Raw genomic sequence first — 27504 nt, 5'->3', positions numbered from 1 at the left:
GACCCTGTAAGAAAGCTCTGCAAGACTGAGTATAGCCCTCAACTTCTACAGACCTCAATAAGACAACAAACAGTAGAAAGAAACTCCGTAATTGCCCCCAACAAGCAGTTGTGTTCTCCAGCTCCCCTCTCAGGTTTACAAAGATTTTCTGCTAAGATCAAGGTGTCTGCAGGCAGGAAACGCAGATGAAGTAATGGGCATGAGGGCCAAAACCCAAAGCGGAAAAATAATCTCTTTTGTTAACTCTATGCAGCAAATAGGAAATGATACTAACAAAAAGAAATCCTTCCTCACCAGCAGCTGGCTAGCTGGATCTCCAGCCTCAACAGCAACTTAGATCTTAACTAAATATGAGGTGTGTGCAAGAATGCTAGGTGGGACACAAAAAAAAACCCGCACCACAATTTGACTACCCTGCCCTTTTTTTTTTTTTTTAAACACACTTCTTGCTTACCAGTTCTGATCACTCGGTAAAGCAAACATGGTGGTATGGATATCTGAGAAGCAGTCTAGAAAAATCTCTTTCAAATTGCTTCTGAAGTCATTTTCTCCAGCTGGTTCTCACATTACAGGACAATCCTTCCACAAAACGAGAAGCCTCTGAATTACCAAGAACTTCTTTAAGAAACGTTCCACTGAAGTCCTCAAGTCTTGAACGTTTTCAGAAGAACTGCGTCAGAAATCAAATTGTGTCTCTTCCCCCCACGTAGCATTCCTCTTACCACTGAACTCAGGACAACAACTATTCTGCTTCCACGGGTAAAATTAATAACGATTTAACAGAACTGACAGATGTGACAGATGCAAGTGAGGAAGATGGAGCCAAAAACTGCTGAGGGGTGGCAAAAGCTGTGGAAGGGAGCACTGCCGTAGCTTGCACTGCTCCTACGTCTTCCTGCAAGCACCCACGGCCAGCCAGCACCAGTCACCGGACACGGAGCCAGCAGGACCCCTGACAAGCCTGCAGCAGCCACAAGGCATGCAGAACCAGGGAAGCACAGCAGAGATTATGTGAGATATTGAACCACGCATGGTTATTGTGAAAGCCAACACTAGCAAACACTCCTGTGTTCGGGAGGAGTTGCTGGAGGCACGCCAGCACTACGAGCACATCCGCAGTAGAGGAGGATGTCGTGGGACAGACTCTTCCTCAGGGTGAAGTCAGACACGGGTAATTAGTAACGGGCTTGGGAGGAAACATGTCATATGCCAGCAAGAACCATGCCTGGGCTGATGCACTCCCAGGGAGCTGGGTGAGACATGAACCTTACACCAGGGCTAGAGGTGAGGCTACAGGTCACCGTGGACAGGGACCAGACCCTGCAGCAGACCTCAGAAGTGTCTCTTGGATCCCATGTGCCTCTGATCTGCTGCATGAGATAAATCACACGTTCCTAGAAGAGAAGAATCTGAATTTTTAATGAAAGTCATGTGGAAGCAGCTGTCTGATCCTGGTCTGTTCCAAGTACTCCATAAAAGTCAGAGCTGACCCATCCGTCTTGCTCTCCTTTCACACCTGCAGGCCTGGCTGGAATTTCCTGGAGCTGAGGGAGGCGCTGGGGAGGACGCGCAGGCAGCGAGAACACATGCTGGCTAGGCGCTGAACAGGCGGGCGTGCACACAGCTGCCCCCCGGCCCAGATGTTGTGAAAGGAGGAAAAAATTGATTCTCCATGCAGCAGGTTCAAAAGATGAACTTGTGATCTTTTGTACTTCAATGTCCTGCAATTGTTTACTGCTTCTGAAGAAGTAATGTTACAAAACCTTTCGCTCCTTCCAGCCTCTCCAGCTCCTTGCGTAACAGCTCCCTTCTAGCAGCTTGCAAATGCTGGGAAGTGCAGACTCTTGTGGCCACAAGTTTTTGCAGTCTAGCCCGCGGTAACTTGAACGGCCCTACTGGTGAGCATCACTCCTCTCCGCCCCTAAAGCTTTCTCAGTGTCACCCAAGTCCTTAAGAACACCACCACAAGATACAGACAAGGAGATTTTGCGCAACAAAACTGGATTTTGATTTACTTTTTGGTTTCTGATCTTTATTTTTCTTTTCAAAAGGCTGGAAATGTAGTACTCTCTCCTGCCAAAGAGGCCAAGATACTTGATGCAAGTCCCTGAATCACACAGTAAGGCTTCACGAATACCACTGAAAGCCCCAGTTAACAACCACTCCCTACCTTCTGAATACGTATTTTCATATTTAGAAACAACAAGCAACTTTCCTCAGAAAGGATCCCAGCAACAATGCACAGGGCAGTTTAGCAGAGACCTGGCATACTTAGGGAAATGTCAGTAACATCGCACAGGGCAAACAAATAGATATCAGTACCTGTAAGTGACAGCCGATGACCCTTGCAGCATGGGAAGAGCTGTCCCCCCGGGCCCGAGCCAGGCGGGTGATGCGGGCCAGAGATGCTCTCCCCAGTGGCCGTGAGGCTGGTGCTTGCCATTCTGAAACGCTTTGGGGTTCCCCCACAAACGGCCTCAAAAGCCATCCAGCAAATTGGGTTTGCTCCACCAGCCCTTGAAGTCTCATTAAAAGCCTAATATTGCTCAGCTTAAAGATGGAGAGCTCAGCATGGATTTTACTGAACGTTAAATCAACCAGCAAGCGTAGCCAGCAAACTCTGTGGCACTTTAACTTTAAATAATGCAATAATTATTGAATTTCCTTTTTATAACTGAAGTGCTGGAATGTAAACAATGGGGCTGTAATTGCAGGAAGGGGGGATCAATAGAGGCAATCGTTTTCAGCCATGTTAATTGTAAATACAATTGCTCCAAGATGTCAGCCTCGTTCTTCTCGCTCCCAGAATCATCCTAACGGATGACAGAGTCCAACTTTCCCATTACAGCTGTTCGTTCCTTTAAGAGGTTCTCAATCAGGTCTGATCAATCTGTCAAGATAATGCATGGAGTAAGTAAGACTCTTCCAAACACAAGCTCCCAATCAATAGCCCGGACCTGCTTAATGAGGAGGGGCTAAAGCCCAGAGGGAGGTAACAGTCCCAGCTCCTGCTCATCTCTGGCAGCTAACTTCTTCACAGGGCCTTGCTAAGCTGATCGGCTCTTAACGAGGACATTGTTTATGCAGGCTGTGATGAGCAGAATCCCCACATATTCACAGTCCCCCAGGGTCGGTGGACAAAAAATGACACAGATTAACAGAAAACAAGAGCCAAGAAAGGTTGAACTTGCATTCACAACGTTCCTCCCGCCCCTTTTAACTGTGCAACAGACTTGAAAGTACTAATTAATCATTCGTTAGAAGAGATCCCAAAAGATGAAAATCTGCATAGGACCGCTGGAAATACAAAGGCATCATCACTAAGATTTCTCCTGTATGCTTGAAGGAGAACAAGTCCGCGTGTACAGCCGTGCTGTGCAGCTGTGCCAGCCATCCCCTCTCTCACCCCAGCACAGAAAAAAGCAGCTGAGGAAAGGATAAAAGAGAAATGTCTGCCCGTGTTTCACCGCCACAAAACTTTCTTGTCTCCCATACTGCCTTACAAGAGCTGCCATCACAAGAGCTCTACTCCTGGACAGTTGCAACTTTCTAGAATTTTCCAGATCCCCAAAATCTACACAGCTCTCCCCAGGGAGGCACAGGCGTAAGCACTGCTATATGTGGCGATGAATAGGGGAGTGTGTGCATTGATCTTGCTAATTATAGTGATAAAAACGAAGTGCAGCTAAGAGTACATTTCCTATCAGCTGTTCTAGGAAGTGCTGCCCTCAACCTTGCATGCTCCTGGTCCAGCCCGAGCTCCCCAGGCTCCCACTGCACGGCCCGGGACAGTCCTGAGTGTCTGCAAGGGGATTTACTGCTACTCACTCGTGTACCTCTGGCAAACACGGTCCCAATAAACTTCACATGAAACACACTTTCCTGTTACAAATGAGGAGTGCCAAACCCAAGCGGAGCCTTACTTGGCACTTTCTGCAGAGCAACGCGGCGGTTTGGTGGTGGTGGGGTTCCTCTGGAGCGCTGCAAGCTAACCAACATCTGAACCGAGGACATTTTGCTCCTCAGGGAAGTACCACTTTGTCCTTCCATATTTTCCATGGATGCTGTCATCCTTGGGGAAATATGACAGAAAAGCTGTGCTTTGTTTTTAAAAGCAGTGCCTGGAAAGTATTGTATGGACAGCAACAGGATGAAGTTACAAAGACAGCAACAAAATTTTTGCCATGACAGAGCCATATCACTAAGCAGTAGGTCAATCTTCTGGTCAGGGCTTTTCTCAGTCCAGGGGACAGCCAAGAGCTGAGGAAATTCAGGAAACCTTCCCTCTTCCAATGTTTGGAAAAGAAACAGCAAAAGAACAGTTGAATGTGAAGACAAGACAGTAACCAAAAGCAGGCTCAAATATCTCATTACTGACAGTTTTTCTTTAACATATTTTGTACGTATACTTGAAAATAATGAGATCAGCCCAAGTTGTTAAGTTGTGAACAGTCAGGTGAACTGGAGCAGCCTGTGAATATGGAAAAGCATCGGATAAAAAGCAAATTATAAATCAAAAGGGCTGGAAGGAAATCTGAAAATTCAGCAGGAAAAAAATCTGTTGTCCATATTGTAATTATATGGCTGTTGAGTGATTGAAAAAGGCTTTCTGTAACACAGAAAAAGACTGGGACTATCTGTACAGGTGCTGTATTATTTCCTCCAACAGTGATAGGAATGATCCATGTGTTACCCTGTGAGGGACCTCCGAGGAGACCCCATGCACTGCAAAGGCACGGCAACTACCACGCGCTTGGTGTTGTGCCGACAGGGCTGGCTCAGAGATAAAAACAAGTATCTGAAACCCTCTCTGTGTGGAGACTGTTTTGAGAAGATAAAACTAAAACAGTGTTTTCCCCTCTATTAAGTCTTTTGGGGAAGAAACCACCACTTAACTGAAATAATGTTATTTCAACAGTGGAACTTGTGCTTTAACATCACTTGAAACTTCAAGTTTCTTGCTAAGCCAAGAACTGCTGCTGGGGGGACATGGATATTGCTTTGATGCCATTTGCTTCAGGTATACTTGATTTTTCACTAAAAATAGTAAACTCAGAAGTCAGATACATTGTCATAGTTGATTAATTCTTTACTTTGAAGATATAATAATTAGTTACGAAAAGGCATTCCAGAACAAATAAGAGCCCGCATGCTATTCTTGAAAACAAGTTTCAGCTCCCATGATTGATTTTACTTCTCAGACCCCTCCAGCAGCAGGTACAGTATTCTTCCTCTTCGCTTTCAGCCCTCATTGCTCTTTCTGTTAAAAGAAAAGCTCCCTGGTGCCCCCCAGAAAGAGATGCTCTACCCTGCAGGGAAAGGCCCCTGTCAACTGCACAGCTCGGAGAGCACTCCTTTCTTCAAAGCCATTATCCACCATTCCAAGGCTTTCGAGAATTCTGTACATTTTTGTCAACTTGGTTGTCACCTGCAGGACAAGGCTGAGGACCGTTCGCACCCTGTGTGCTCCTCACCACAGCCAGCCCAAAGCTGAGGCACCGGCAATGCGCTGGGGAGCGCCACAAGGAGACTCATGCCACAGGGGGATGTGGCCCCGATGACAATTTGCTCCAGTTTCATTGAGGACCCCAGGCCTCGGCATGCGGAAGGAGGGACAAGACGTGGGATGCTCCCCCAGGAAGTCCTCACCAGTCCTTTCGGGTGCAGCCCCAGCCACCCAGGGATGGCCACTGAAAATTGCGCAGCCCGTCCGCAGAGCGTGACGGCAGCCGCGTCCTTCTGCAGAACCACGCTGCACAGGAGGGCGATACTGGCAGCGCTCCTGCGGACATGCGCACAGCAAGGGACCATTGTAATAATGCTCCAAAAACCATATGGGAAATTGAACCAGCCACAGAAAACCACACTGAGTTCACGTTATTTAATAAAATACTACAGACACAGATTAACTTCCCTCGCCCAGTATTTATTGTTTCATCTATCTCTAGAGAAGTTACAAGCGTTATGATAGACTGAAGATTTCCTTGTTTTCATATAGCTTCTTTATAACTTCCTACAGCAATGTACCACATTGAATCCCAACAGATAACCATACAATAACAACAATACACAAGACAATTTTTTAATCCTCTCCATAAATCGAAGAATATCAATATCAAAGAGATGGATGACACAACCTCCCTTCACACAGGCCAACAAGAATGCATTTAGGAACAACAGACCAAGCTCATCCTTCGTCACCAGTCCTCATAGAGAAACGCTTTTCACTATTTCCAGTCAACGGGAGAACTTTGTGCAACCTTGGCCAATGAAAGCCTGAACTCTGTCCTCTTGCCTCGTCACAGCACCCCTGCAACACAGCAGTGCGTACCCCTAGACACAAAGCCATCGGCCCTTCCAGAACTCCATCTGCTGTAGTGCGTCCTCCAAGTCATCAGAATCATCGTGGCCTTTCAGTACTTAAAGGGGTCTTATAAAAAGGATGGAGAAGGACTCTTTACTCAGATAGATAACGATAGGACAAGTGGGAATGGTCTTAAAACTAAAACAAGACATTTAGATTAGACATTAGGAGGAAATTCTTCACTGTAAGGTAGTGAGGCACTGGAACAGGTTGCCCAGAGAGGCTGTGGATGCCCCATCCCTGGAGGTGTTCAAGGCCAGGTTGGACGGGGCCTTGGCCAATGTGATCTAGCGGGTGGCATCCCTGCCTATGGCGGGGGGTTGGAGTTAGATGGTCTTTAAGGTCCCTTCCAACCCAAGCCATTCTATGATTCTGTGATCATCACCAACCTTTGCTCTGCTCCCTTCTCCAGCATCCCACACAGCACCCATCTTCCCTTTATTCAATGCCTCTGCTGGGCTTACAGGATCGGCTCAGGATACTCAAGAATCCTGGACAAATACAATGCACTGTTTGCATTTTTGGGACTCCTCCCATATTGCCCAAAGGAAGGTGCACTAAATGAGTGACAGAACGGAAGTGGAAAGAGGAAATATATAATAATTCCAACAGATGAGAGCTGGGCCTTGAAGGTGAAATGAAAACTGGCAGAGCAAGATAAAACCAGTGAAGCCCCCCCAGTAGAGCAGCCCCTCTTCAGAGGTATAGGCCACAGGGCTGGGCACCAAGCTGGGCATCTAAAATTACCACCTTTGATGCAGTTCTTGTGCTTCAGTATACCCAAAACACAAGGATAGGAGCACCATCTGATTTCAGACGAGCACTGGGAAGGTAAGTTCATTAAGTGTCTGTGAAACATACAAACAGAACACAGAACACCACAGAAATGCCCATGAGAAAATAAATAATTCTTCATTCAGTGAAAGCTTTGGATTGTATTAGACAAAGCCTGGGGCAATGTAATGAAAGAGGAAGATAAAAAGAAATGGAATAATTACTCATTCACAGAATGAGGCAAGAATCCTACTGGAAAAATATGTATGGAAATACTTATAATTAAAAACTATCATAATGCCTGCACACAAAGGGATGAATTAAGGCAACCTGAAGTATAATTTTCTATGTTTAAGATGGCTGTGAGTAGTTCCATGAACTGAATGGACACTAATGCGTATCAAGAAGCGTGTATATAAATTCAGGCAATTGTTCCATGCCCCATACCGCTGAGCAAACACTCTGCAAGGAAAGCCACCAAACCAAGTACTGTTGGTGAGAAGCCTTCCAACTGCAGCCTGTCCCGTATTTACCTGGAATACCTGCAGCAAACAATGGTTACCAGCACACATTCTCAGGCCTGGTTTCCGCCAGAAAGGACGCATCAATGGCCCATAACAATTCACAGCAGCAGCACTGTTTGGCTCGTGTATAACATACATGTCCTTCAGGCAGTTCGTAATCCAAAAGTGGGTTAAGTTTTGCTGCTCTAGCTTCACCTACAACAGGCTCTCAGCTTGCATAAGTGCCAGAAGTAGGGGTAATGTTTTTTCCATAACCCCCAACTGACACTGGTACAATAAGTGAAAACCCAGCCTAAGATGCCCTGGGAGGCTGGGGCTGCACAGCCTCGCATCCTTGCTGCAGACTTTTCCAAGCTCCTCAGTGGAAAAGGTCAGCATTTTGCACCAGCAGTAGGTGTTTTTTTTTGTTGTTGTTTTTTTTTAATCCCTTCATCATGAGCCAACACCCAGACGAGACACCATCCTTAACAGAAGGGCAGAAACTAAACAACCTGCATTTCACTGCCACAAAACTAACAGCGAGTGTGACTGTACAGAGCTAGGGAGCAGCCTGTGGGTTTCCAACAGACAGTGCTGGCGCAACCTCTTAGCCCACACAAACAGGAAACTGAACCTGAAATAAGAGAGAGCCTAAGATACCTGCTGCCCCTTTCCTTGCTGTCAGTCTTCATTTCTAAACGGTTTAAGCCCAAGAAAAGCAGCTGAAGCATGTGAGGAGAGCGGGAACTGGGAGTGAGGGCTCCTGATCGGAGCAGCCCGTTTGAGCTTCTTGCTCTTCCTCACACCCACATGAGCTGCAGACCCCGGAACACCAGCTCAGACTTTGTCCAAAGGATGAAAAGGCTTTGTGCAGCTCTGAAAAAAGGTTGCTGGCTGCAAATTCAGTTTAAACTGCTCAATATGCTCCAGTCTTGAGGATGAATATAAAACAACCCAAAGTTTCCTTCAGATTGTTAGAAATGCCCCATGTGATGCTCTTTTCCTTACCCCATTGTTTTTCTTTATCAGTTTCATGATAGCATGACAAAACACTACAAAAGCTCCCAGCAAAAGCTTTGCCAGCATAAAGGTAAGGGCTTATCTGCCATTAAAACATTACAGGCATATGATGTGTTTAAACCTTAGACGTGCATCCTGCGCTAGTGAATTGCTGAGACAATTGAGAAACACACAGGCAAGGCTTCAAGCCTAGCGCAGCCCAAGGGAGTGGTGGACTCCAATACTCAGCAAACTTGGGTCTCAGGTTGAATGAACAACACACGTTTGTGCATCATTCCTAGTTTTATGCTCTCAGTATAGGACAGAGCCAAGTAAGCCTTACGGTGAGATTTCAGTTCAATCTTTTTACCTCGTTCAAGAGAAATTAAACAACAATATGATCATAGTTGGCAAGCATCTGTACAAGAAACTTCCCATAGTAAAGGTTTCTTTTATCTTTAGGAAAAGCCAAAGCAAAATTCAGTGCTCATGACCTGAAGCTAAATAAGCGCAGACATGAAATGGTGCATGCATTTTGAACAAGGTCAGTAGTTAACTCATCAAACAAAAGGATACACCAAGTTCTCCTTTACCTAGGGCTTTTTAACGTGAGATTTTAGAACTGAGAACAGAAATTTGAGACTTCATTCAGAAAATACAAGGTAAGATACCACAGCTTCACTCCACAGACTGTAATGGTCCCTCCATTTTTTATTTTTATTTTTTAAAACAAAGAAACTCCACCCCACAGGAGCACACACAGAAATCAGAGTCTTAAAGAATTTCAGCTCTGGAAAAATGACCATTGCTTTGTTATCTATCCTACAGCTCACACAGTGTTGGGCATGACAAAAAATGAGGAGGGATTTCTGTGCCTGAACATATTTAGATTTCCACAAAGACTGAACCTCTAGCTTCCTGAGTTTATATAGTGCTTTTTTTTTTGGTGCAACTGTAACACTGATTTCTGCGTAAAATTTCCTACATGTCTAAAACTTAATTCCATTGTCGTATACTTCTACAGAAGGATCTACCTGAGGTGAAAATTGCTCTGAATATTAGTTCCAGCAATTCCCTTCAAGAGAGACTACAAAAATGGAAAATATGGAGCTTGTGGAAGAACACTGAAGAATAAAACCTGAGATGACAAATGCCTCTGCTCTTTGGTGCTCTCTTTGTTCAAGTGTATCTGCATCCACTTGTATTTACTGTATACAGGTAAAGAAGCTCCCGGGAAAAGCGAGGTGCACTATTTGTTGGTTTTAAGAATTCTGGATCTGCAATCCACAATGTGTAGTCTGTGAAGACACACCCAGGGTAAATGATAAACACTAGGAAGGCAGCACTGAGCAGCACCAAGAGTACTTACTGACTACTGCAATTCAGAAATAAAATGGAAGCAGCAAAACCTTTTGGAGGAACAGTGTCCACTCACAGCAGAGCAGAAGCGCAAAGAGATGGCAGACTTCTAAAATCCTATTTAATAAATTGCAAGTGTAACTTCATTTACTTCAGTAGCCCAATTCTCATTTCTAGAACCATGTGGGATTAACTTTTTTGCAAAGATACTTACTCAAGGCTGGTACGTTCCATTAAGAGGTTAGTATGCTGCTTTCACAGCTTGGCTGATCTACTTGCCCAGCCCAGAGACAGCCATTTTAATAGGTCTTTCTGGGCAATACAGTGGATACACCAGAAAATCCAGGTGAGTCAAAAATCAACAATAAAAATAGTTTTGTGAGTAGGTATGAAAACAATAAAAGCAGGGTTCCCACCCTGTGGGACAACAGGAAACACACACAGGCAGACAGAAGCTGTCCGTAACACAGACCCTGTGACTTGAGAAACACCGCCTGGAGGACTCCAAAGTCTTTACTCTCTCCCACCTATGGTCAGTGCAAGCTCAGCAACTGGCTCTGGGACACCTGATCTCCCCCAGAGGACTTGCAGCAGTGCACATGCATCAGCGTCTGCTTAATTTCAAGGAATGCAGCCGGTGGCCAACAGCCAGAAATGCTCAAGAGTACCATCTTTCTTCATGCTTCCTCCTCTGGGCACTGACCCCAGGCTCACCAACAGGTACCACGCTCTGCGACCACCCGTGCAAGTACAGACACCATCCCAGCGTGGCATGACTGTATGCAACACCCCTGGAGCTGTGAACCATTTCCACAAACGCTGCAGGCATCACAGCTTGCATTGGCAGTTCTTGCGTTGGGGCACCCTTAGGCTTTTTGCCGGAGGCAGCAAGTCACACGTGAGTGCGGGGAGCTGTCGGTCACTCCATGAGAGCTCCCTCCTCTTCACTCCTCTGCGCACCCTGTCTAGGGATCCTCCTTCCCCTGGCACACGCAGGAAAAAACAACTACTTTGAGCCAGTTTCAAAAAAGAAAGGAGAGCTGACCAAGAAGTCATGACCTGCTAAATCAGGAGCTTCTCTGCAGCACCTGCTGGGGAAGGTGGCGACAGGCAGAGGGGGACAAGGCTGCAAGGAGACCCAGCAGGATACCAGGCAAGGGACAGACCTGCCTGACTGAAGTGTGACCCAGGGGCAGCTGGGGAACCTCGCCGCAGCCTCCTCACACCAGCCTCACCCACACGAGCCCTTCCTGCCTCTGCCTTCCTTCCAGCCCCGCGCTGCTCCCTGCCGAGCAAAACCCACCTCCCACGAAGTTTTCCGTGTGACTGCCCAGCTGCTCCCTGACCAGCCATCGCCTTCCTGCTCCTGATGGAGGAGCCGATCCACACCCCGGCAGCAGTCCCCGGCACCGGGACACGAGGACCGTCTGGTGCCGAGGCTGAGCACGGCACCGGCAAGGCGCTGGCTGCCTGCAGCCGGCCCTCGGACACCGGCACGACTCCAGCAGCAGGCGTAGAGAAGCCTGCCGCCCCTCGCAGGGACGGGGAAGGAGGCTCCCCAGCCCGAGGAGGGCAGCAGGCCCAGCACCGCCGCCGCGTGAGCCCGGCTGGGGCCGTGGAGGCTGCCCACATGCGCAGCACCACGGGGCGCCCTGCCGGGCCCCGGGGCGGCCGCTGCCACGCGCACCTCGAGATCCAGACGCGGTGCCAGCACGCTGGCTGCGAGAGACGAGCATTGTGCTCCTTCCCCACCAAAAACCCCGAGGCCTCCTGCGTGTATGCTAACCACAATCCTTTGAGAGGCTCGTGTATTTACAAACTGAGGCATGTTGAAATCAAAGGGGATACCATATGACATAATTCACATTAAAATGTCAACAGGCTGACAATTTATAGAGCCAATCCACCGAAGGTGGGGAGAACTAAGACGCGGTAATTGTTTAATTCCCGCTTAAACCAACAGCAGCTTTACCTTCAAAGGCGGTACAATGTGCAGGCCTTTCAGGCGCGCTGTCAGCCAAGCGATGCCAGCAGCTGGCGCCCGGCCAGGCATTAGATAACGGCTTTAACTATTTATAGGCACTCCTCACCAGCAGCGAGAGGGCGCAGGGCTGGGGAAGGCAGGATGCTGCTCTGGGAAACGCAGCTCCATCCCGGCCACAGCAAATATTTGCCTTCGTGGCAAGGACAACCTGTTTTTCCACGAACGCAGCAGCCCTTTCGCTCGGGCACACGAGGCGCAGCCCGGCGCCCCGGCGCTCCTCCTGCCGCCGCACGTGACCGAGGCGCGGCACAGCGCCCCGGGGGCGGACAGTGCCCGGCACCACGAGCCACCCGGGCAGGGACTCACGGAGCTCTGCTGACACAGTGCCTGGCACAGAGTGGCCCTGACCCCGACCGAGACCTGCAAACACCACCGCAGCAAAACAATGGAGGAATGAATTGCCCCAGCCATAAATTAGTTTAGGGCACAGGTGAACTTTTTACCCCAGGTGGGCCTTAGCAGCTTTGCCCACAGCCTGCCTGTTGTGCTGTTTTGTGAGACAAAACTTCTGGCCACCTTGACTCGCTCACATCCCTTGCCCACAGTCAGGCTGCTGGTGACACAACTTGTAGCCTGTAATAATGCACAAGGAAGGCACAAGAGAGAAATATACTCTAGCAGGAAAAAACTTACCTGAGCAAACCACAGCCAATAAATTTTCTATAAATGCCAGCTAATGCTGTCCCTTTGAGAGCAATGGAAAGGGACTGCACGGACTCCAGAGCCCTCTGCACAGACTTGCTGTCTGTACATAAACAGTAACACCTCATTCTCTCTTCTACCTCATTAACTGAAACGCATTAAAACAAGTGTGCATTGGGAGCAGAAAATGAGACTGTTAAACCAAGCTGATATAATCCTCATCAGCTGTGGGAAATGAGAACACATCCATTACGCTGAATCAAGTACGCCAACTGTGATTTACCGATAATGTTAAGACCCCGAGAAAGATGCTCTTCCCCCTCGAACGTCTCTCTCCTTTCATACGACACGGCTCTATCCAGCGTCTTTAAGACTGTGTCACTTGTTATATTCAAAGCAGTGTGTGCATATTCTGATTCCAGCAGCCACCCTTTGAGTGCAGTGCTGTTGGCCTTTGTCCAGCACTGCAGACAGTTCTGCACAAGTCTTTTGTCCCCAGAAGGTATGTTCTCACTACACTAGCAGAGCTGGAGGCTGCCCACTTCTTAAAAGTGGAAGAAAATGCCAAATTAGGAGAGCATACACCCAGAAAATGGGACATTTAAGGATCACAATCTCAAATTGGGACGTTCAGATACACTATGGCAGTATTTAACAACAACATAGTTTACCTAGGGTTGACAGTTAGATATCCTGCTTGAGCATTCACAACTTGCCTTAACGTTACCAGCCTTCAGAAGAGCACGAAGCACAGAGAACACCCGGGCATCACCAGTGCCAACAGCACCACGTTGCTACAAGCATCCCTGAATTCTCCAGCTTGGTGATCGAACACAGCAGGAGACCAAACTGAGGGAGTGTCAGAAGAGGTGACAAGAGCTGTCACTCGGTGACAACTGACCTTCAGCTCCACAGGAGGATAACAAACTGTTCCCTTCTCTTGGTGCACAACCCCTGTACACGTTCGCTGCCCTTACGAGAAGATACTTGGCTCTGGATGTTGGAGCAATGTTCGTTTATTCTTCCCCCAGGGAGACAGAGTAAGGGATCCCTCCTGACGGCACAGGAGCTGCTGGCTGCAGGACCAGACAGACCACATTTCACACCAGACAGTCAAGCGGCTTCAGGCACTACAGGACTGCAGTGGATTTGAACTGCTGACCTCGAGGAGAGGCTCAGGTTTCCAAATTCTGTTTTCCTCCAGTCAAACTGCACTCCTGGTACACCAGGCAGGGGTCTCTCCTCCCTGATGTCTCCACCTCTCTTCCATACATTTAGAGCAGGAATGTAAACAATCACTTCAATACTTGCAACTGCTATTTCAGATTTTTCAAAACAAACCTAAGCACGAAACGGCATTTCACTCTGAGTGCAGTCTGTTTTGAGTGAAGTCTAGACTGAACTCTCCAGGACTAGTTTCTCGATACAAACCTTGGGGAACTAACACCACACACCGGGTTCTAAAACGGCAGTCTCCAACAGCCTGTGCAGGCATTTTGAACAGGGTCCATGAAGTCTGTTTAACCAGCATGATGTGTGCAACAGAATCACAAAGAAACAGGCATTTAAAGTGACATCTGTTGGATTAATTAGCTGTGTAATTAGCCTCCCCTCTGTGGAAATAGGCTTTGTTACTGCTGCCTGAAACTTCCCCAGGTGATTTTCTTTGTAACTATCGTTCTCCAAGCACAGGAGGAGCGGGTGAGACAGGACTGCAATGCACGTACAAAAAAAGAGGTAGAAATAAAGTCTAGAGGCCATTAGGCAGCTGAAGGGAAATAAGTGACAGCGGGTCAGAGAATCATAACCACCAAACAAAGGTGCTGAAATCCAAACAAATCACGTCCATCAATACTTGCAAATTCTGTAACCATGCGCGGCCCCGCAGAAGGGATGAAATAAATGGATAAAATGCAAATTTTTTGCATTCTCTCAAATCAGATAGAGCATCTTGGCTTCTGCCTCTTGCATCAGCTCTCCACTCTCCCCACAACTCCAGCTTGAAAGACCCCAAGCTGACAATAGGGGAGTCAAGTCAGGCCCACAAAAAGCTGTGTGACAAGACAGCAACTGCATCAAGCCATTGCAACCTGTTCTGCAGCACAGAAAAATTCTGATGTTTAGAGCAATGAGGCAACAGGATCCTGGGATTAACTGCACTTCACTGATGATTCAATGGCCAAATACAAGTACCTCCTTAGAAATCCACGTCCCCGTTTTAAATGCAGAACCAGAAGAAAAAAATATATTTTTGCTGTCAGGACAAAAGCAGTATAGCAGTTGAGGTGTAAGACAACTCCGACATAAATCAAACTAGTACTGAAACAAGTATTTTTACTGCAAGTTGATCACATCAGTTTTACCAAGTTGTACCATAACATCCAGACTGTTAATTCCTTGCGGCTTGTGGTGATAGGAAGGATTCAAAATACAGTTGAGGGAAGGCAGTTTTAGAGAACAATGATACAGCACTCTGTAAAAAATCAACTGACTCCAATGCCTGCTTATTATCTTTACTCTGCACAGACACGTCAAGTCCCTCCCAGAGCCGTGCGAGCGGGAGTCCGCTCCTTGCCATGAGCCACCACACCGGCTTACTCTGTCCAGGCAGAGGGACCTGCGAACTCGGCGGAAGAACAAACTCAGCAAGGAACAAACCGATGTAAGTGAGGTTTTAGAGAAACACTCGCTAAATGCTGCTGCCATCTCCCCAGGTGCTGCCAGCACCATTCAGGCGGCAGTGCCTCGGGCAAAGCAGGGCCCACGCAGCCGCACGCTCCAGCAGCGACAGGCTCGCGCTCTGCCCCGCAGCCCTGCAGCGTGGGGAGCAGTCTTTGGCAGGGAGGCAATGTAACCTGGAGACAGGTATCTTCAAACAGCTGCAATAAGGTTTACCAGAGCTTGTCCAACTGTACCCGAAGGCACAACTTTCAAAGAACCTGCTGCACAAGTGTAACTTATTGCCTAATTTGAATTGCAGAACTTGATTGCACATAATACAGTGCAAAACCAGAGTCTTTAAGGACTGGCAAGTACGAGAAAAAAACACTACGGTATTAAGTTATGCATTATGCATACATTATTTATTGTAATCTAATCAATTTCCTGGAGATAGCAAGTCTAGAACCTCCCATATCGCTTGCACAGTAATTTTTGGAAGTTTAGCTGTTAGAAAAGTTTATTCAAAAATAGCTCAGTTATCTAGGAGAGCAGAAGACAAAGCACCTTGTAACCTGGTAGCGCTAATACAGCCTAACAGAATTCATGACTCCAGTCCACATCACGTTGAACCGGCTGGGGAAAGCACTCGCTAGGTCCTTCCCAGCTTGCCAATCAACCCATTGCTCGAGATGGACATTAACAAGCGGACATCCATTATTTAACAAAGCATGTCATCAAAAAGCCTGCAGCTGCACTTAGTTACCTGGCAAGGTCTGTTACCCGCTGCACTGAAAGCCTGATGCCCCTCTACCCCTGAAGTGGGAAAAGGAATTAAAAGCATTTCCTGGTCTCCAGCGCACACCACCCACAGCAGAAACACAGCTGCCCCGACGGGGGCACGGGACTGCCTGGCAGGGGAAACGGGTAACCACTTGAATGCAGGTCTTCAGCAGACGCTGGCAAGCGAGAGCTTACAGCCCTGCCACACAACGCCATGTGCCAGCCGCAGCCCTGTGCAAAACACTTGCCCAGCTCCTCTACCCACTCGCTCCAGCACCATCACACCCAGGCTGTTCCAGTCCTATCTGCTTGTCTTTGACTACGTGCATCAGGTGTATGCAGGAACAGGCTGAGGCCCCTGACAAACAGGCTTATCACCCATCTCAGACCGATCTCAGCCCAGCTGTTCTGACTGAAACTCCTCTTCACAGTGCTAAATGTGCAGGCAGGAGAGTAAGCAGACATTTCTGCATCAATCTGTACTCACAGTGGCTAATTGCCTGGAGAAAAAAAAAAAAAGCAGGTCTTTTGGATCCAGACCAGGATCTCTGAATACACATTCACACCCTCCACGCTCTCCTCTGCAGAGATGCAACCTCCCACAACAGTACCGGAGGGACAGCAGGCTCCCCGACAGCTTACACCACCACAAGATCTCCTAGAGCTGTCAACAAATCAGAGCAATGCCCATAACCACCTTATCCTCCATCCTCCCACTATCTGAAAATCTGTACTGACAAGCACCATCCAAAAGGGGAGAAATTCCTGCCTGGGGTGTGCAAAATTTAAATATCCATTCATGTGCTCCACAGCTACTGGGATAAAAAAAAAAAAAATGCAGATAAAGCTGGCATCATGCATGGGAAAAGGTCATGCAAGATGCACATTTCTGCCTCATCAAAATTGTGACATCTAGTGAGATGAGAGCTGAGGTCCAGGACAACTTCGCAAGACCGATCTTACTGCCCAGCGCTCTGCCTCATCCCACCAACCCCCCCCCAGTCACAGAGAGCCAGAGAGGAACCAAGTTCAGCTATCTGTAGTTGTTCACAAGCAACTGCTACAAAGCCATAAAAAATATCTCAAATTTACACAGATTATGATAACAGCTTGTCAAGGTGGTCTCTGGCTTTTTTTTTTTTTTATCCATTTTCACAAATGTTTTGAATTCTAAATCTTGTTTCACAGTGAGCTTTTGGATACCTGTCTCGGTTAACTCCTAACACCTGCTACACCAAGCACCTGCTCCTGGCTCCTGTTCCAGTTGCAGTATCTCTCTCATCTGTTTCTGTTATAGGGTGATTTCTTTGGTAGGCACATGGCAGAGTACTTACTGGAAAACTGCTGAAAGAAGAACTGAAGTGTCTGAAGTCCACAAACAAAGCATTCAGCAGGCAGTGCTTTGTATTTTCAATAATTCAGATTTCAATTAGATTTCAGAAAAACCGCAATCCCATGAGGGAGGCTACTGAAAGGGTTAAATGGACCCGACTGTTTTTTGTATTAAAATACTTGGCGATCCCAGTAGGATATTGAAACAGAACTGGATCACAGGGGCTCATTCCTCCTGTAAGTTCCTGTACTGTGAAGAGCTGCCAGTTCCGCGCAGAAGCCAGCTACGGTTCGCATCTCAGCGAACGGGGAGGCAGCCACCAGGCAGAGCCTGCCGAGACGCGCGCTCTGGCTCAGCCGCCCACCCCGCGCGGGGTGACCAACCCTCGGGCTGACCTCCAGCAGCTCGGCCAGGCTGGCCCAGCTCCAGAGCCCCTCTCGGTCTGAGATCCACCGTCTGTGCAGACCGGGGTGCAGCTCAGAAAGTTTCTCAGGCTACGAGCTCAGCAAGGCTCAAAGTCCATTCCAGATTTAAACACGCTGCAGCCCTCAGAACTGTTTCGATTCACAAGCTTATCTTTCATCGTGAGTTTATCCCAGACTAGAGGATGGCAGATTTGAATTAAAGGTTTCAGAGACCAGCTTTAAAAACAACTTTGTGGGGAGACTTTTAAATGGATATTCACTGGTGAAGCTACCATTGGAATTTTAAGTTAGACCTTGCAGGAAATCAGTTAAAAGTCCCTTATAATTTGTAATTTAAACAGGCTTCTGGCAAAATCCACGTTACTCATGAGTGTAATTCAGAGCTGTGATGCTGCATCTGTAGTTCAAAAGATAAACTTGCAAAAATGAACCCAAAACACACAGAAGTCAGAGAGTGAGTAAATCAAAGGTTAATACATCTCTAAATCCTCTGTAACACGCACGAGAGACTCTTTGTGGGCAGCTTTACCCTAAGAACCTTAAAATGCAGAGACTGAAGGAAGTTTCTGATAAAAATCAAAACCCAAACACGTTTCCTTTTGCCTACGTTAAATCATTTCAGTATTTCAAAGCTGAATCATGCGAACTACACACAGCTCCGGCAATGCTGAGAAGAGCTCTCCTGCAGGACCCCTACGTGAGGCTGAAGCCTGGTCTGGTTCCAGGGTCTGAAAGCAAAGCCACCACTTGATGGCAACAGCCATGGATTAAAGTTTTATGTACTCTGTGTGACAAGAGATCTCTGCCAGCAGGTGTAGAAGGATGGGACTATGTAGAGAGTTTTCCAAACTTCTGGTAGGCTGATTAAAATGCATGAGAAAAAAAAGGAGGAGAAACACAAACTACTTTCCACTTCAGTCTCTCCTATCATTTAGCCAAAAGCCAAGTACTCCTTTTATTCACTTCTTGTTGATGCCATTAATTTTCTGATTTTTTCTCTTGTTAAAACTCGAAAACCTGTGATAATTCTTTATAAAACTCCCTACCTGATAAAATGTAGAGCTTTTATACACTGATGCCCTACAGGAAACATCTACTGTCAGCCAAATGGTGAGATGAGATGACTCTCAGCTTTACTATACTGCAGAACATTGGCTCGCTTAACTCGCATTAATTCCAAAAGGAAAGGCAACCAGATTTTAATTAACTAGCATTTTCTGATACCTAAAGCATTTCTTATGTAAAGGAAAACAAACAAACAAACCTCCAAAGATGACAAACAGTATTAACAAAATAGAAAGTCAGGGGCAAGCAGCAAGCTGTCACGATGTGGATGCTGGTAGACAGGAGTATTGATAACAACAAAACAGCAGCCATAATGGGTGATATCAAGGATTGATCCATCCAAAATCCATTCAAAGAGCAGCCACTAGCAGTGGAATTTGTAAAAGGAAAAAGGGCGGATATAAAGCAATTCTTTCCCAGTGCATAATCAAAGTTTCAGCTACCAGCTATTTGAGAATTCACTGAGCCAGAGTTTGCATCTTAATTACCATTTAATGAGCACCAGTGTACCAACTCCTCGTGTTATCTGTCCAGTTCCTTTTTCAATCTACCTGAACGTCTGCTCTCTGCAATATCCCATGGCAATGAAGTTCACATGTAAATGAAGTGATGCACAAAAAAGCCCCCCCGCCCCCATTTTAAACCTGTTGCTAATCATACCAGATGTTCCTTACTTTTGTGCTAGGACAGTAAGGTGAGCAACTGCTGCCTATTCACCTCCTCTGCTCCATTCTGGATTTGTGCATCAAGCTAATCCCAAAGTCTATTTATTGCCTTCACAGAAGTCATTCTGTCCAGGTATTATCTCTGCTGCTTTCTCTGGACTCTTTCTAGTTTTTTTTTTGTTTTGTTTTGTTTTTTTGAAATGTTCAATTTAGCTCATCTCAGGAAAAATGATATTCAGTGATCAGGAAAATCAAGGATTTTTTTCCTTTCCTTTTTCCTTCTTCTTAAACTTATAGCAGATTTTAAAGCTTGCTTTTTCCACCATTTCTAGATCACTTACAAACAAAAACCACACGTCTTTCTAGCCTTTCTTCTCCATGGTGAAAGTAAGTTTCTATTTTCCCTTTTGTTTCATATCCTTATCTAGCTATCCATTCATGGGTCTCTTCTCCTAGTGACAATACCTGCATCTTTGTTTAAGAGCTATTAAATGAGAACCTTGACAAACGCTCTGGAAATCCCCCTGGCCTGCACGAGCCACACCAACCCCGTCTGTGGGCTGTCTGACTCTTTCAAATAACTGAGAAAACTTCCTCTTCCAAAAGCCTGTTTCTTCCCTTTCTAATACATATGCCTACTAAGGCTTTTATTACACTTTTTATCCACTTGTCTACTCAGTGCTTTGCAGTTTCTGGCACACATGGCTGCCACAAGCCTGTATTTTGCATGCAGGTTCCTGCAGAACTCTTCAGTGAAGAGCCCTGCTAACCCCACTGACTTGCTCCTGCACTGGCACCTCCACCCGAGACCACTGCTCAGATTTATCCTACATAAAGAGGCATCCTTGAATTCTTCTCTGTGAAACATGGGAAAAAAATCATTCCTTCCCCACCCTGTACTGTGGTTGTCCTCCTCCTTTTCTACACATCCCCTCCTTTCCTATTTAATCATGTCAGACTTTGGGGACTTTTCCTGTGTTTTTTTTTTTCCCCCTTTTTTTTTTCTTCCTATTTTCAAGTTTTTCTCATGGGTAGTACATATTTAATCCAAACACCTAATGTGGATTTAAGTAAATCCTTCGTGATCTACGCACACTGCACCCTTTTAATTTCTCCTTAGCATTAGCTCACCCATTTTCATGTAGTTTTTACTTCAAAGCTTGATATGGTTACAGTAGATGATCTTTTTGTTTTTTACTATGTAAGGACACTGAATTTGAATGCACTATCACATCACTGTTATTCAGTAACTGCATCTTACACAATATTCCACTTATAGCTTGAGAATTAAACCTTTTTGGAGTTTTGCTTACTAGAGTCAAGTAAGTTAATGCACACTGTCACCCTAACCCCTGTCACACTTACGTGTTCCGCACTCTCACACTGGAGTGTCCTCGGAATTATCTTCCTCTCCACCAGCTTTCTCGAGTGCCTATTTAATCAGTACCTTCATTTAAGACGAACAGTCCCACCATAGCTCTTTAATTTACACCACACAGAACATAAACTTTTGCTTTTGGTCTGCCTCATATATTGAGCTTAACTGGAACCGTAAAAGCTTGCCTCCCCAATGCCACCAGCTCAGCATCTTGCTGCAGCCGCTCCTGTTCCGCCTCTGCTCGCAGAAGGTGCGAAGGCTCCTGCGGTGCCCGCGGGAGAGGCCGGAGGAGACGCACAGCAGGAGCTGCAGAGGAAGGCAACTCCCGCCATCTTCGGCCGGGTCTGTAGCTGCACCTTGTGTTCTCACGAGGTTCACTGGGCATCTCTCTTTCTTTCCAGGGCAGCACAGAGCCAGAAAGTTTCATTATTCCTGGTATCTCGAGTACTGATAGTAAGGAGGCTTTCTCCTATATGCTCTGCCTCTCCTACTTAACAAGGAGCTCTAGGTAGGGTAACATATAGCCCAAACCCTCTCCTTCAGACCCCACAGTCCCTAAGAAAGTTACTTTGCACTTGGAAAGACAGAAAAATGAAAACACTAAACGAACTCATCGAGTGCACTCATTCGGCAGTCTGGCCAGCAATGCGTTTCTTCAGTAGTTCTTTGTTTAGGCTTGTGATTGAGTTACAGGTTTTGAACTAGAGATTCTCAGGAAGTTGTAGGAAACATCCAAACTTGGCTCTTGCTCTAGCAGATTAATCCCTCCTGGAAATTCCACCTGTGCAATAGATGTTGGGAACTCGTGCCTGACCTCTCCTAGATGTGGGGCATGCTGCTGTGCTCCGAGTCTGCCCTAGTCTTTTGTGCTGACGAGGAGACAAGGCTTAGCTTCTGCTACGGAACCCCTGCACTTGTAAAGAGTTTGCACAATCCCCACCTCTCTGCTTACAACCGCTGACACAACTCAACCCCAGTCTCATACGATACTCATCTGGCTGTCCTAGCTAGGGCATGAAGGGCCTTCAAATCTGTCATCTACCTCAAACCAGCACAACCACATCTTGACATCTTAGAAATTTAAACTCATGTTTACCGTGGTGCTCCTGCTTTCCTGGTAGTTTCTCCGAGAAAATAAAAAATACAAACCACACAAAGGAGATAAAAAATCATGTTCAGAGGCACAAATACGGTACTTCCCCAGGTAAATGCCAGTTAAACAACAGAATTTCCTATTTAGCCCCAGGATTTAGGGGAACAAGAGGATAAAGGATTACCAGATCCTTCCAGCTCCTCATTGTAAGCATGGACCCCACAGTTGCATCCCTGCCCCCTCATCGCTGACCAGGGAGGAGGACTGTTGCAAGCTATTACGATGTGCAGGACGAAGATGGCAGCAGAAGACCAACCCTCCTCCTCTGGCACTGGAAGCATTGCAGGAGAAAACTGAAAGGTTCACCAGACTATGGGCTAACAGCATCTCCAGACCACATTTCTGGCAACATGTAGCACCAATGGAAGAGGCTCTTGGGCAATGCAAGCAGCCAATAACATGTAATTTAAGAGGAAAATGGCAAAAAAAGCAGAATAAGGAGGATTGTGTGTGATAAGCCTAGTGCGCGCTCTCACCCAGCAGCATCTGGAGAGGATTTTCTCCAGCAGGCAGGGAAGAACTCGATTACATCCAGTTAACTGTGCTCTAAACTGATTATGCATGTGCCAGGCTAATGGATTACATTAGCAAGAGGAAAAATAACATCCAATCAATCTCAATTTACTGCAGACCACACCAAGGCCTGAGAGAAGAGAAACCATTCTGTGAACTACCCCCACTCCCGCTGCATCTTTTCAGCTATCAAAAGAGACACAGCATTACAATCACTCTGAAGACTGCAAGAATTGCACTGAGGCCTCAGCAAACAACTCGCTTTATCCATAGAAGGGTTTTTCCATAAAGTCAAACACCGATTCCAGCAATGCTGGTGTGAGACACTGCGAATCCTACCTTTTGCTGTCCCCCACCACAGCAGGCAAGTGAGCAGCCACGCAGAGCAACATGAGCTACACTTTATGATAAAATAGTCTGTGGTTTATCAAAACAAAGAAAATCCCATACTGTGCATTTCACAGACTTTATGCAGACACACTAGAAAGCTAATATGTGGACTGCACAACAGACTTCACCTCTTTGAAATGTGTTTTTTTTGGTCTAGTGTCTCACTGCTTTTGTGTCAGAAGCAAAGCAGTACTGTAGCAACTCTGAGACCTCCCCAGGCCTCTTATGAACCTGAAAACTGACAATTCCTCTTCACCTGAGGAAAGCATTTCAGGAATCTTTATTACATAGATTTATGGCTGGTCCCCAATATCTGACTTTTTTTTAAAAACTTTTTTTTTTTGAATTGCAATTGAAGTGCCCCAACTGTTTCTTCCCCAGCTCCCCAGTAGAAATCACTAGAAATGAAGGGGTCCAGACCCAGAATTTTTAGTATTTTTAAGAGAACAATGTTAAGTGTTAAAACTCATAATAGAGCTTTCAAATACCTCTTTTGTACCCCAAATTCAATATCACAGAGAAGATTTGATTTCTCGGCTGGCTTTTTAAAGCCTCAGTGGGATACTCATGACCCCAATTTCCAAGCTGATTTTATTTCCTCAGGTCTCCTGCCTACCTGAGAGCAGAGGCATAAAGGTAGGTGTGATCACTTTTAGAGCCAGACTCTGCTGCACTATGTTGATTCTCAGCTGATGATGGTAAGAGTGATCGTCACAGAAACCTTGGCCTCAATGACTAACTCACTAGAAATGTTTTCTGCTCTTCTTCTCCAGGCAAGTCCAACAGCCACATTTCTAGACAAACCTTCTATAATGCTCCTGGTCACATCTTTCCTCTGAATTTGCTGGAACTGTGCATTCCCAGGAAAAATCCAGGAGTACTGAAATCTAATGCACCCACACCATGATGTGGGTGGGATACTGTACAGTGTGATGTCAAGTTTTACAGTCCCATTACATAAAGAAAAACAACTGAGAAGCAATTAATAAGAACAAAATATGATCTGCTTGTATATGTACCTTCATACATAAAGAAAATCTCACTCAATTTGGGGAAAAGCGGGGAAAAAAGGATAAGGATAGAAAGAATATAAAAAAATTGAGAGAAACAAGAAGGCAATGAGTGGGATAGCATGTGTGAATGGAAGGTATGCGGCTGCCTAGATTTATGGCAATTCGTACCTGATTGTTCATACTAAAGCCATTATGGGATGATTAGAGAAAAAGGTGAAGCTTTAAGTCCAGTGAAAATCAATAGAAACGTCTGGAGCAATTCTGCTGCGCGAGTGAAAGGACTATTTACTGCATCCGGAGCTCCTCTTGGGTTACAGCCCAGAGGGTTCAAGCAAGCAAGGGGAGAGGGGCTGTGAACAAGAGAAGTCAGTCAGGAAAAAGAAGATGGTCAGGAAAAAGATGGCGATAAAGACACAAAATGAGGCCAAAACAAACAAACTAACAAACAACTAAGGAAGGAAAACAAGACAGCAGTCACAGGCCAAATATTACCATGTATGAAACCCTGCAATGCCTCCTAACTCTGGCCAAAGCATGGCCAATACATGCGCGCATACGCAGGTTTCTCTGCCCACCTTCTTCTAGCTTCAAGCAAGCTGCAAGCACTTCCACTTTGCTCACAGATCCCAGCATTAACATACGCAGAGCATTAAAGCACGGTGATGGCAGCCCTCTTCTTCCTTCCCTCCCTGCTCCCTCCTCCCAGCCCTCTCAACGCCAGAATAACCTATTTCTCTGAGAACAGCAAAAGCCTTCAAGTTCTCCTGAAGAATCTTATACAGCTTAATGACCCACCTTACAGAAGAGAGCCAACAGAGGCTAATACTGTCTTGCACAATATTTTCAACAGTGATTGTTATTCTTTGTGTGAAAAAGTTTAACCCATACACAATACTTATAAGACCTACAAGCCCCCATATTAAAGTGCCTTGAAATGGCCTAAGGCTTTAAAACCTGCAGCTACTACGAGAACGCAAGCTGAAGAGCTGTACCATGCAAGTGAGACTGGGTCCCACTGGAGAGATCTGAGCAGCTTGTCTCCAAAGGATCGCAACCCACTGCAGATCAAAGTAGATTTTCCTTTGTTCCAGCACTTGGGCAACGAAAGATGAAGCAAAGCCAACCCTTACCTTATAGAGCTTCAGGCTGGCCTCATGCCTCGAGTTCACCGTGTGAAGACGCAGCTTCTCTAGACTGTTGGTGTAGTAGTCGCAAGCATTGCATTTCAGATGTACTGGATTCCCAATGGCCACACACTTCAGCCTCCACTCGTTGGCCTTCCCACCCTCCTTGATATGTGCTACCAGCTGGTATTTCTGCACATGCTTGTCCGTCTTACAGTGGAGCTGGAAGTTTGCCTTGAGCTGCGTGTTGTAGCGGCACAACTTGCACTGGTATGAGTCTCCCATCACTGCCTTCCACTCGTCTTCAGGGAGGCTACGCTCCACGTTCATGTGGAGGCCCAGCATGTCCAAATTATCCGTAGTGAACTTGTTGCACACAGCACACTGGAAGAGCTTCAGCGATGGGTCATTTGTTTGCGTGAAACTCTCACCCAAGTTCATTAGCTCCTCAGACACCAGCTGTCCACCGCCTAACCGCATGTCCAGGGGGATCTCTCCACCCACTGCACGAAGGAAAAAGGGGAAAAAAGAGGTCAGAAAATCTAAATTCTTTAGTTGCCAGAAGAGAAGCATAGAACGGAAATCTGTTCTCAGTGCAATTCTTGCATCCACCAAATCCACAGCAAAAGCCAAGCACAGCTGTCCCTTATTCCTCTTCTGCTGGCCAGTACCACATCTGACGAGAAAAAAAAGCAGTAGCAGCCAGCATGTAAGGCTGGGAAAGGACTGCAGTAGCCCTTGCTACCTACCTTGTAAATGCCAAGCTCTGAAAGATAAGCATCCAACCCTCTGCCCATGAAAGGTGACATGAAAAAAACCTACTTCTGACAGTTTCTGAGGAGGACAAATTCCTTAGTATTGCACTGCAAGTCCCTGTGGCCATATCAAGAACAGGATAATGGGTTTTCCTGTTTTTTTTTTTTTCCTTGCCTACCTGGAGAAGCAAGAAATGTTACCTCACGCAGTACCTAAGCACTATCTCAACGTGATCTTGGCCACAAGTTCAAGCAATATGAGTATTATATAGATAAGTCACCACACTGCAGTCAGGAACGGGCAACGTGCAGAATATTGCACATACAAAACCAGTCTGAAAGGTGCCACTCCTGCAGCATTAGATCTGTTCTCTCGTCCAACAGTTCAAAAATGGAAGACAGTCTTCTAAAACCAATGTTGATAGATGCTTTGTACGCCCGAGAAAAAGACAACCATTATTAATAACGTGAGTGCAAGAACATGTCAAGGAAAGCCAGCAGGATGCTTGCTGTCTTTAAGTGTCATAGATCTACTCTTCAAACCAAGAGCTGAACTCTGTTCAGTTACAGTAAATGAGTACAGCAAGCTCTGATTTACATCAGATTACTTTGAAGATATGGACAGAGACTTTTTTCTAACGTTAACTTTTTATGTCAAAGCACAGAGACCAACCACCAGCCTTTTCTTAGGGCCTTTGCTCCACCTTGCTCTCTTTTTCCATAAGCGAAGATACTTGTGCTCTCCTCTTGCAGCCTTTTGGTATTTTACCTTGATCTTATGTCATAGCTTGGCATAAAAGTCTTGTTTTATCAAAGGAACCTTCAGGTCAACAGTTACTCAGCCAATCAAAAAGTTTCCTATGTTTCAGTCTGTTTGCTGAGAAAGAGCTAATACTGGGAGAACACTCCAAGTTCAGGCAGATACCCTAACTCCATACTAACCTTTCTGAAAGCACGTAACCACAGCTGGTGCAGACTGCAGCTTTAGGCAGCGTATGTGCTACTATCTCTCCTGCAGAAATACAATGCCATGATGTTCATTGCAGTCCTAAGCAGGAAGAACTAGAGCTTACAAGACAACTGGACTGCTGAGTTTGTTAGAGGGTACCTTGTGCTCACACAGGGAAGAACTGGTTGGAGAAAAAAAGTCCCATTCATGTGGAACAAGCCCCAGTGCCAGAAACCTGCCCTTCGGTCAAAGCAGTCACGATCCTTTTTCTCAGTCGACTCTATCCCTGCCTGCCACAGCAGAATTACACCCTGCACATAGCTACTCCTGCATACCTGCTCACCAAACACACAAAGAGGAGGGAACAGACCACTTGCCTTCCATAGTCCACAACTCCGAATCATGGTAATTTTCCTAAGCATTCCTCTTAAGATATATCCTGAAATCTTCTCTTTGAATCAGTCTACTCTAAACACATCATGCAGTAAAAACATGAAAGCAGTATCTTCTGATTTATTAATATTCTACTCAAACCCAGTTTTGGACTGAAGTGTAAAAATGGAAAAAATCTGCTTCACTTCTAACCAAGTCCATAGTATGTGTATGAGTTAAATG

The 27504-nt window shown here is 46.1% G+C and overlaps 1 protein-coding gene across 14 annotated transcripts in view; it reads right to left on the bottom strand.

Annotated features, from left to right (window-relative positions):
• The window catches only part of ZFHX3 (zinc finger homeobox 3), a 623242-nt gene that overhangs the window by 82435 nt on the left and 513303 nt on the right, over positions 1 to 27504 (bottom strand). For all 14 annotated transcript variants that reach the window (XM_083851816.1, XM_083851809.1, XM_083851814.1 and 11 more), the window contains one exon: positions 25192 to 25688. In XM_083851816.1, the coding sequence (XP_083707942.1) occupies positions 25192 to 25688 (497 nt within the window). The remainder of the gene's footprint in view (positions 1 to 25191; positions 25689 to 27504) is intronic.

This window comes from Anser anser, assembly GCF_964211835.1.
Source record: "Anser anser genome assembly, chromosome: 11".
NCBI lineage: Eukaryota > Metazoa > Chordata > Aves > Anseriformes > Anatidae > Anser > Anser anser.
The sequence above is the reverse complement of the archived record's forward strand: the minus strand, read 5'-3'. Positions and strand labels throughout refer to the sequence as shown.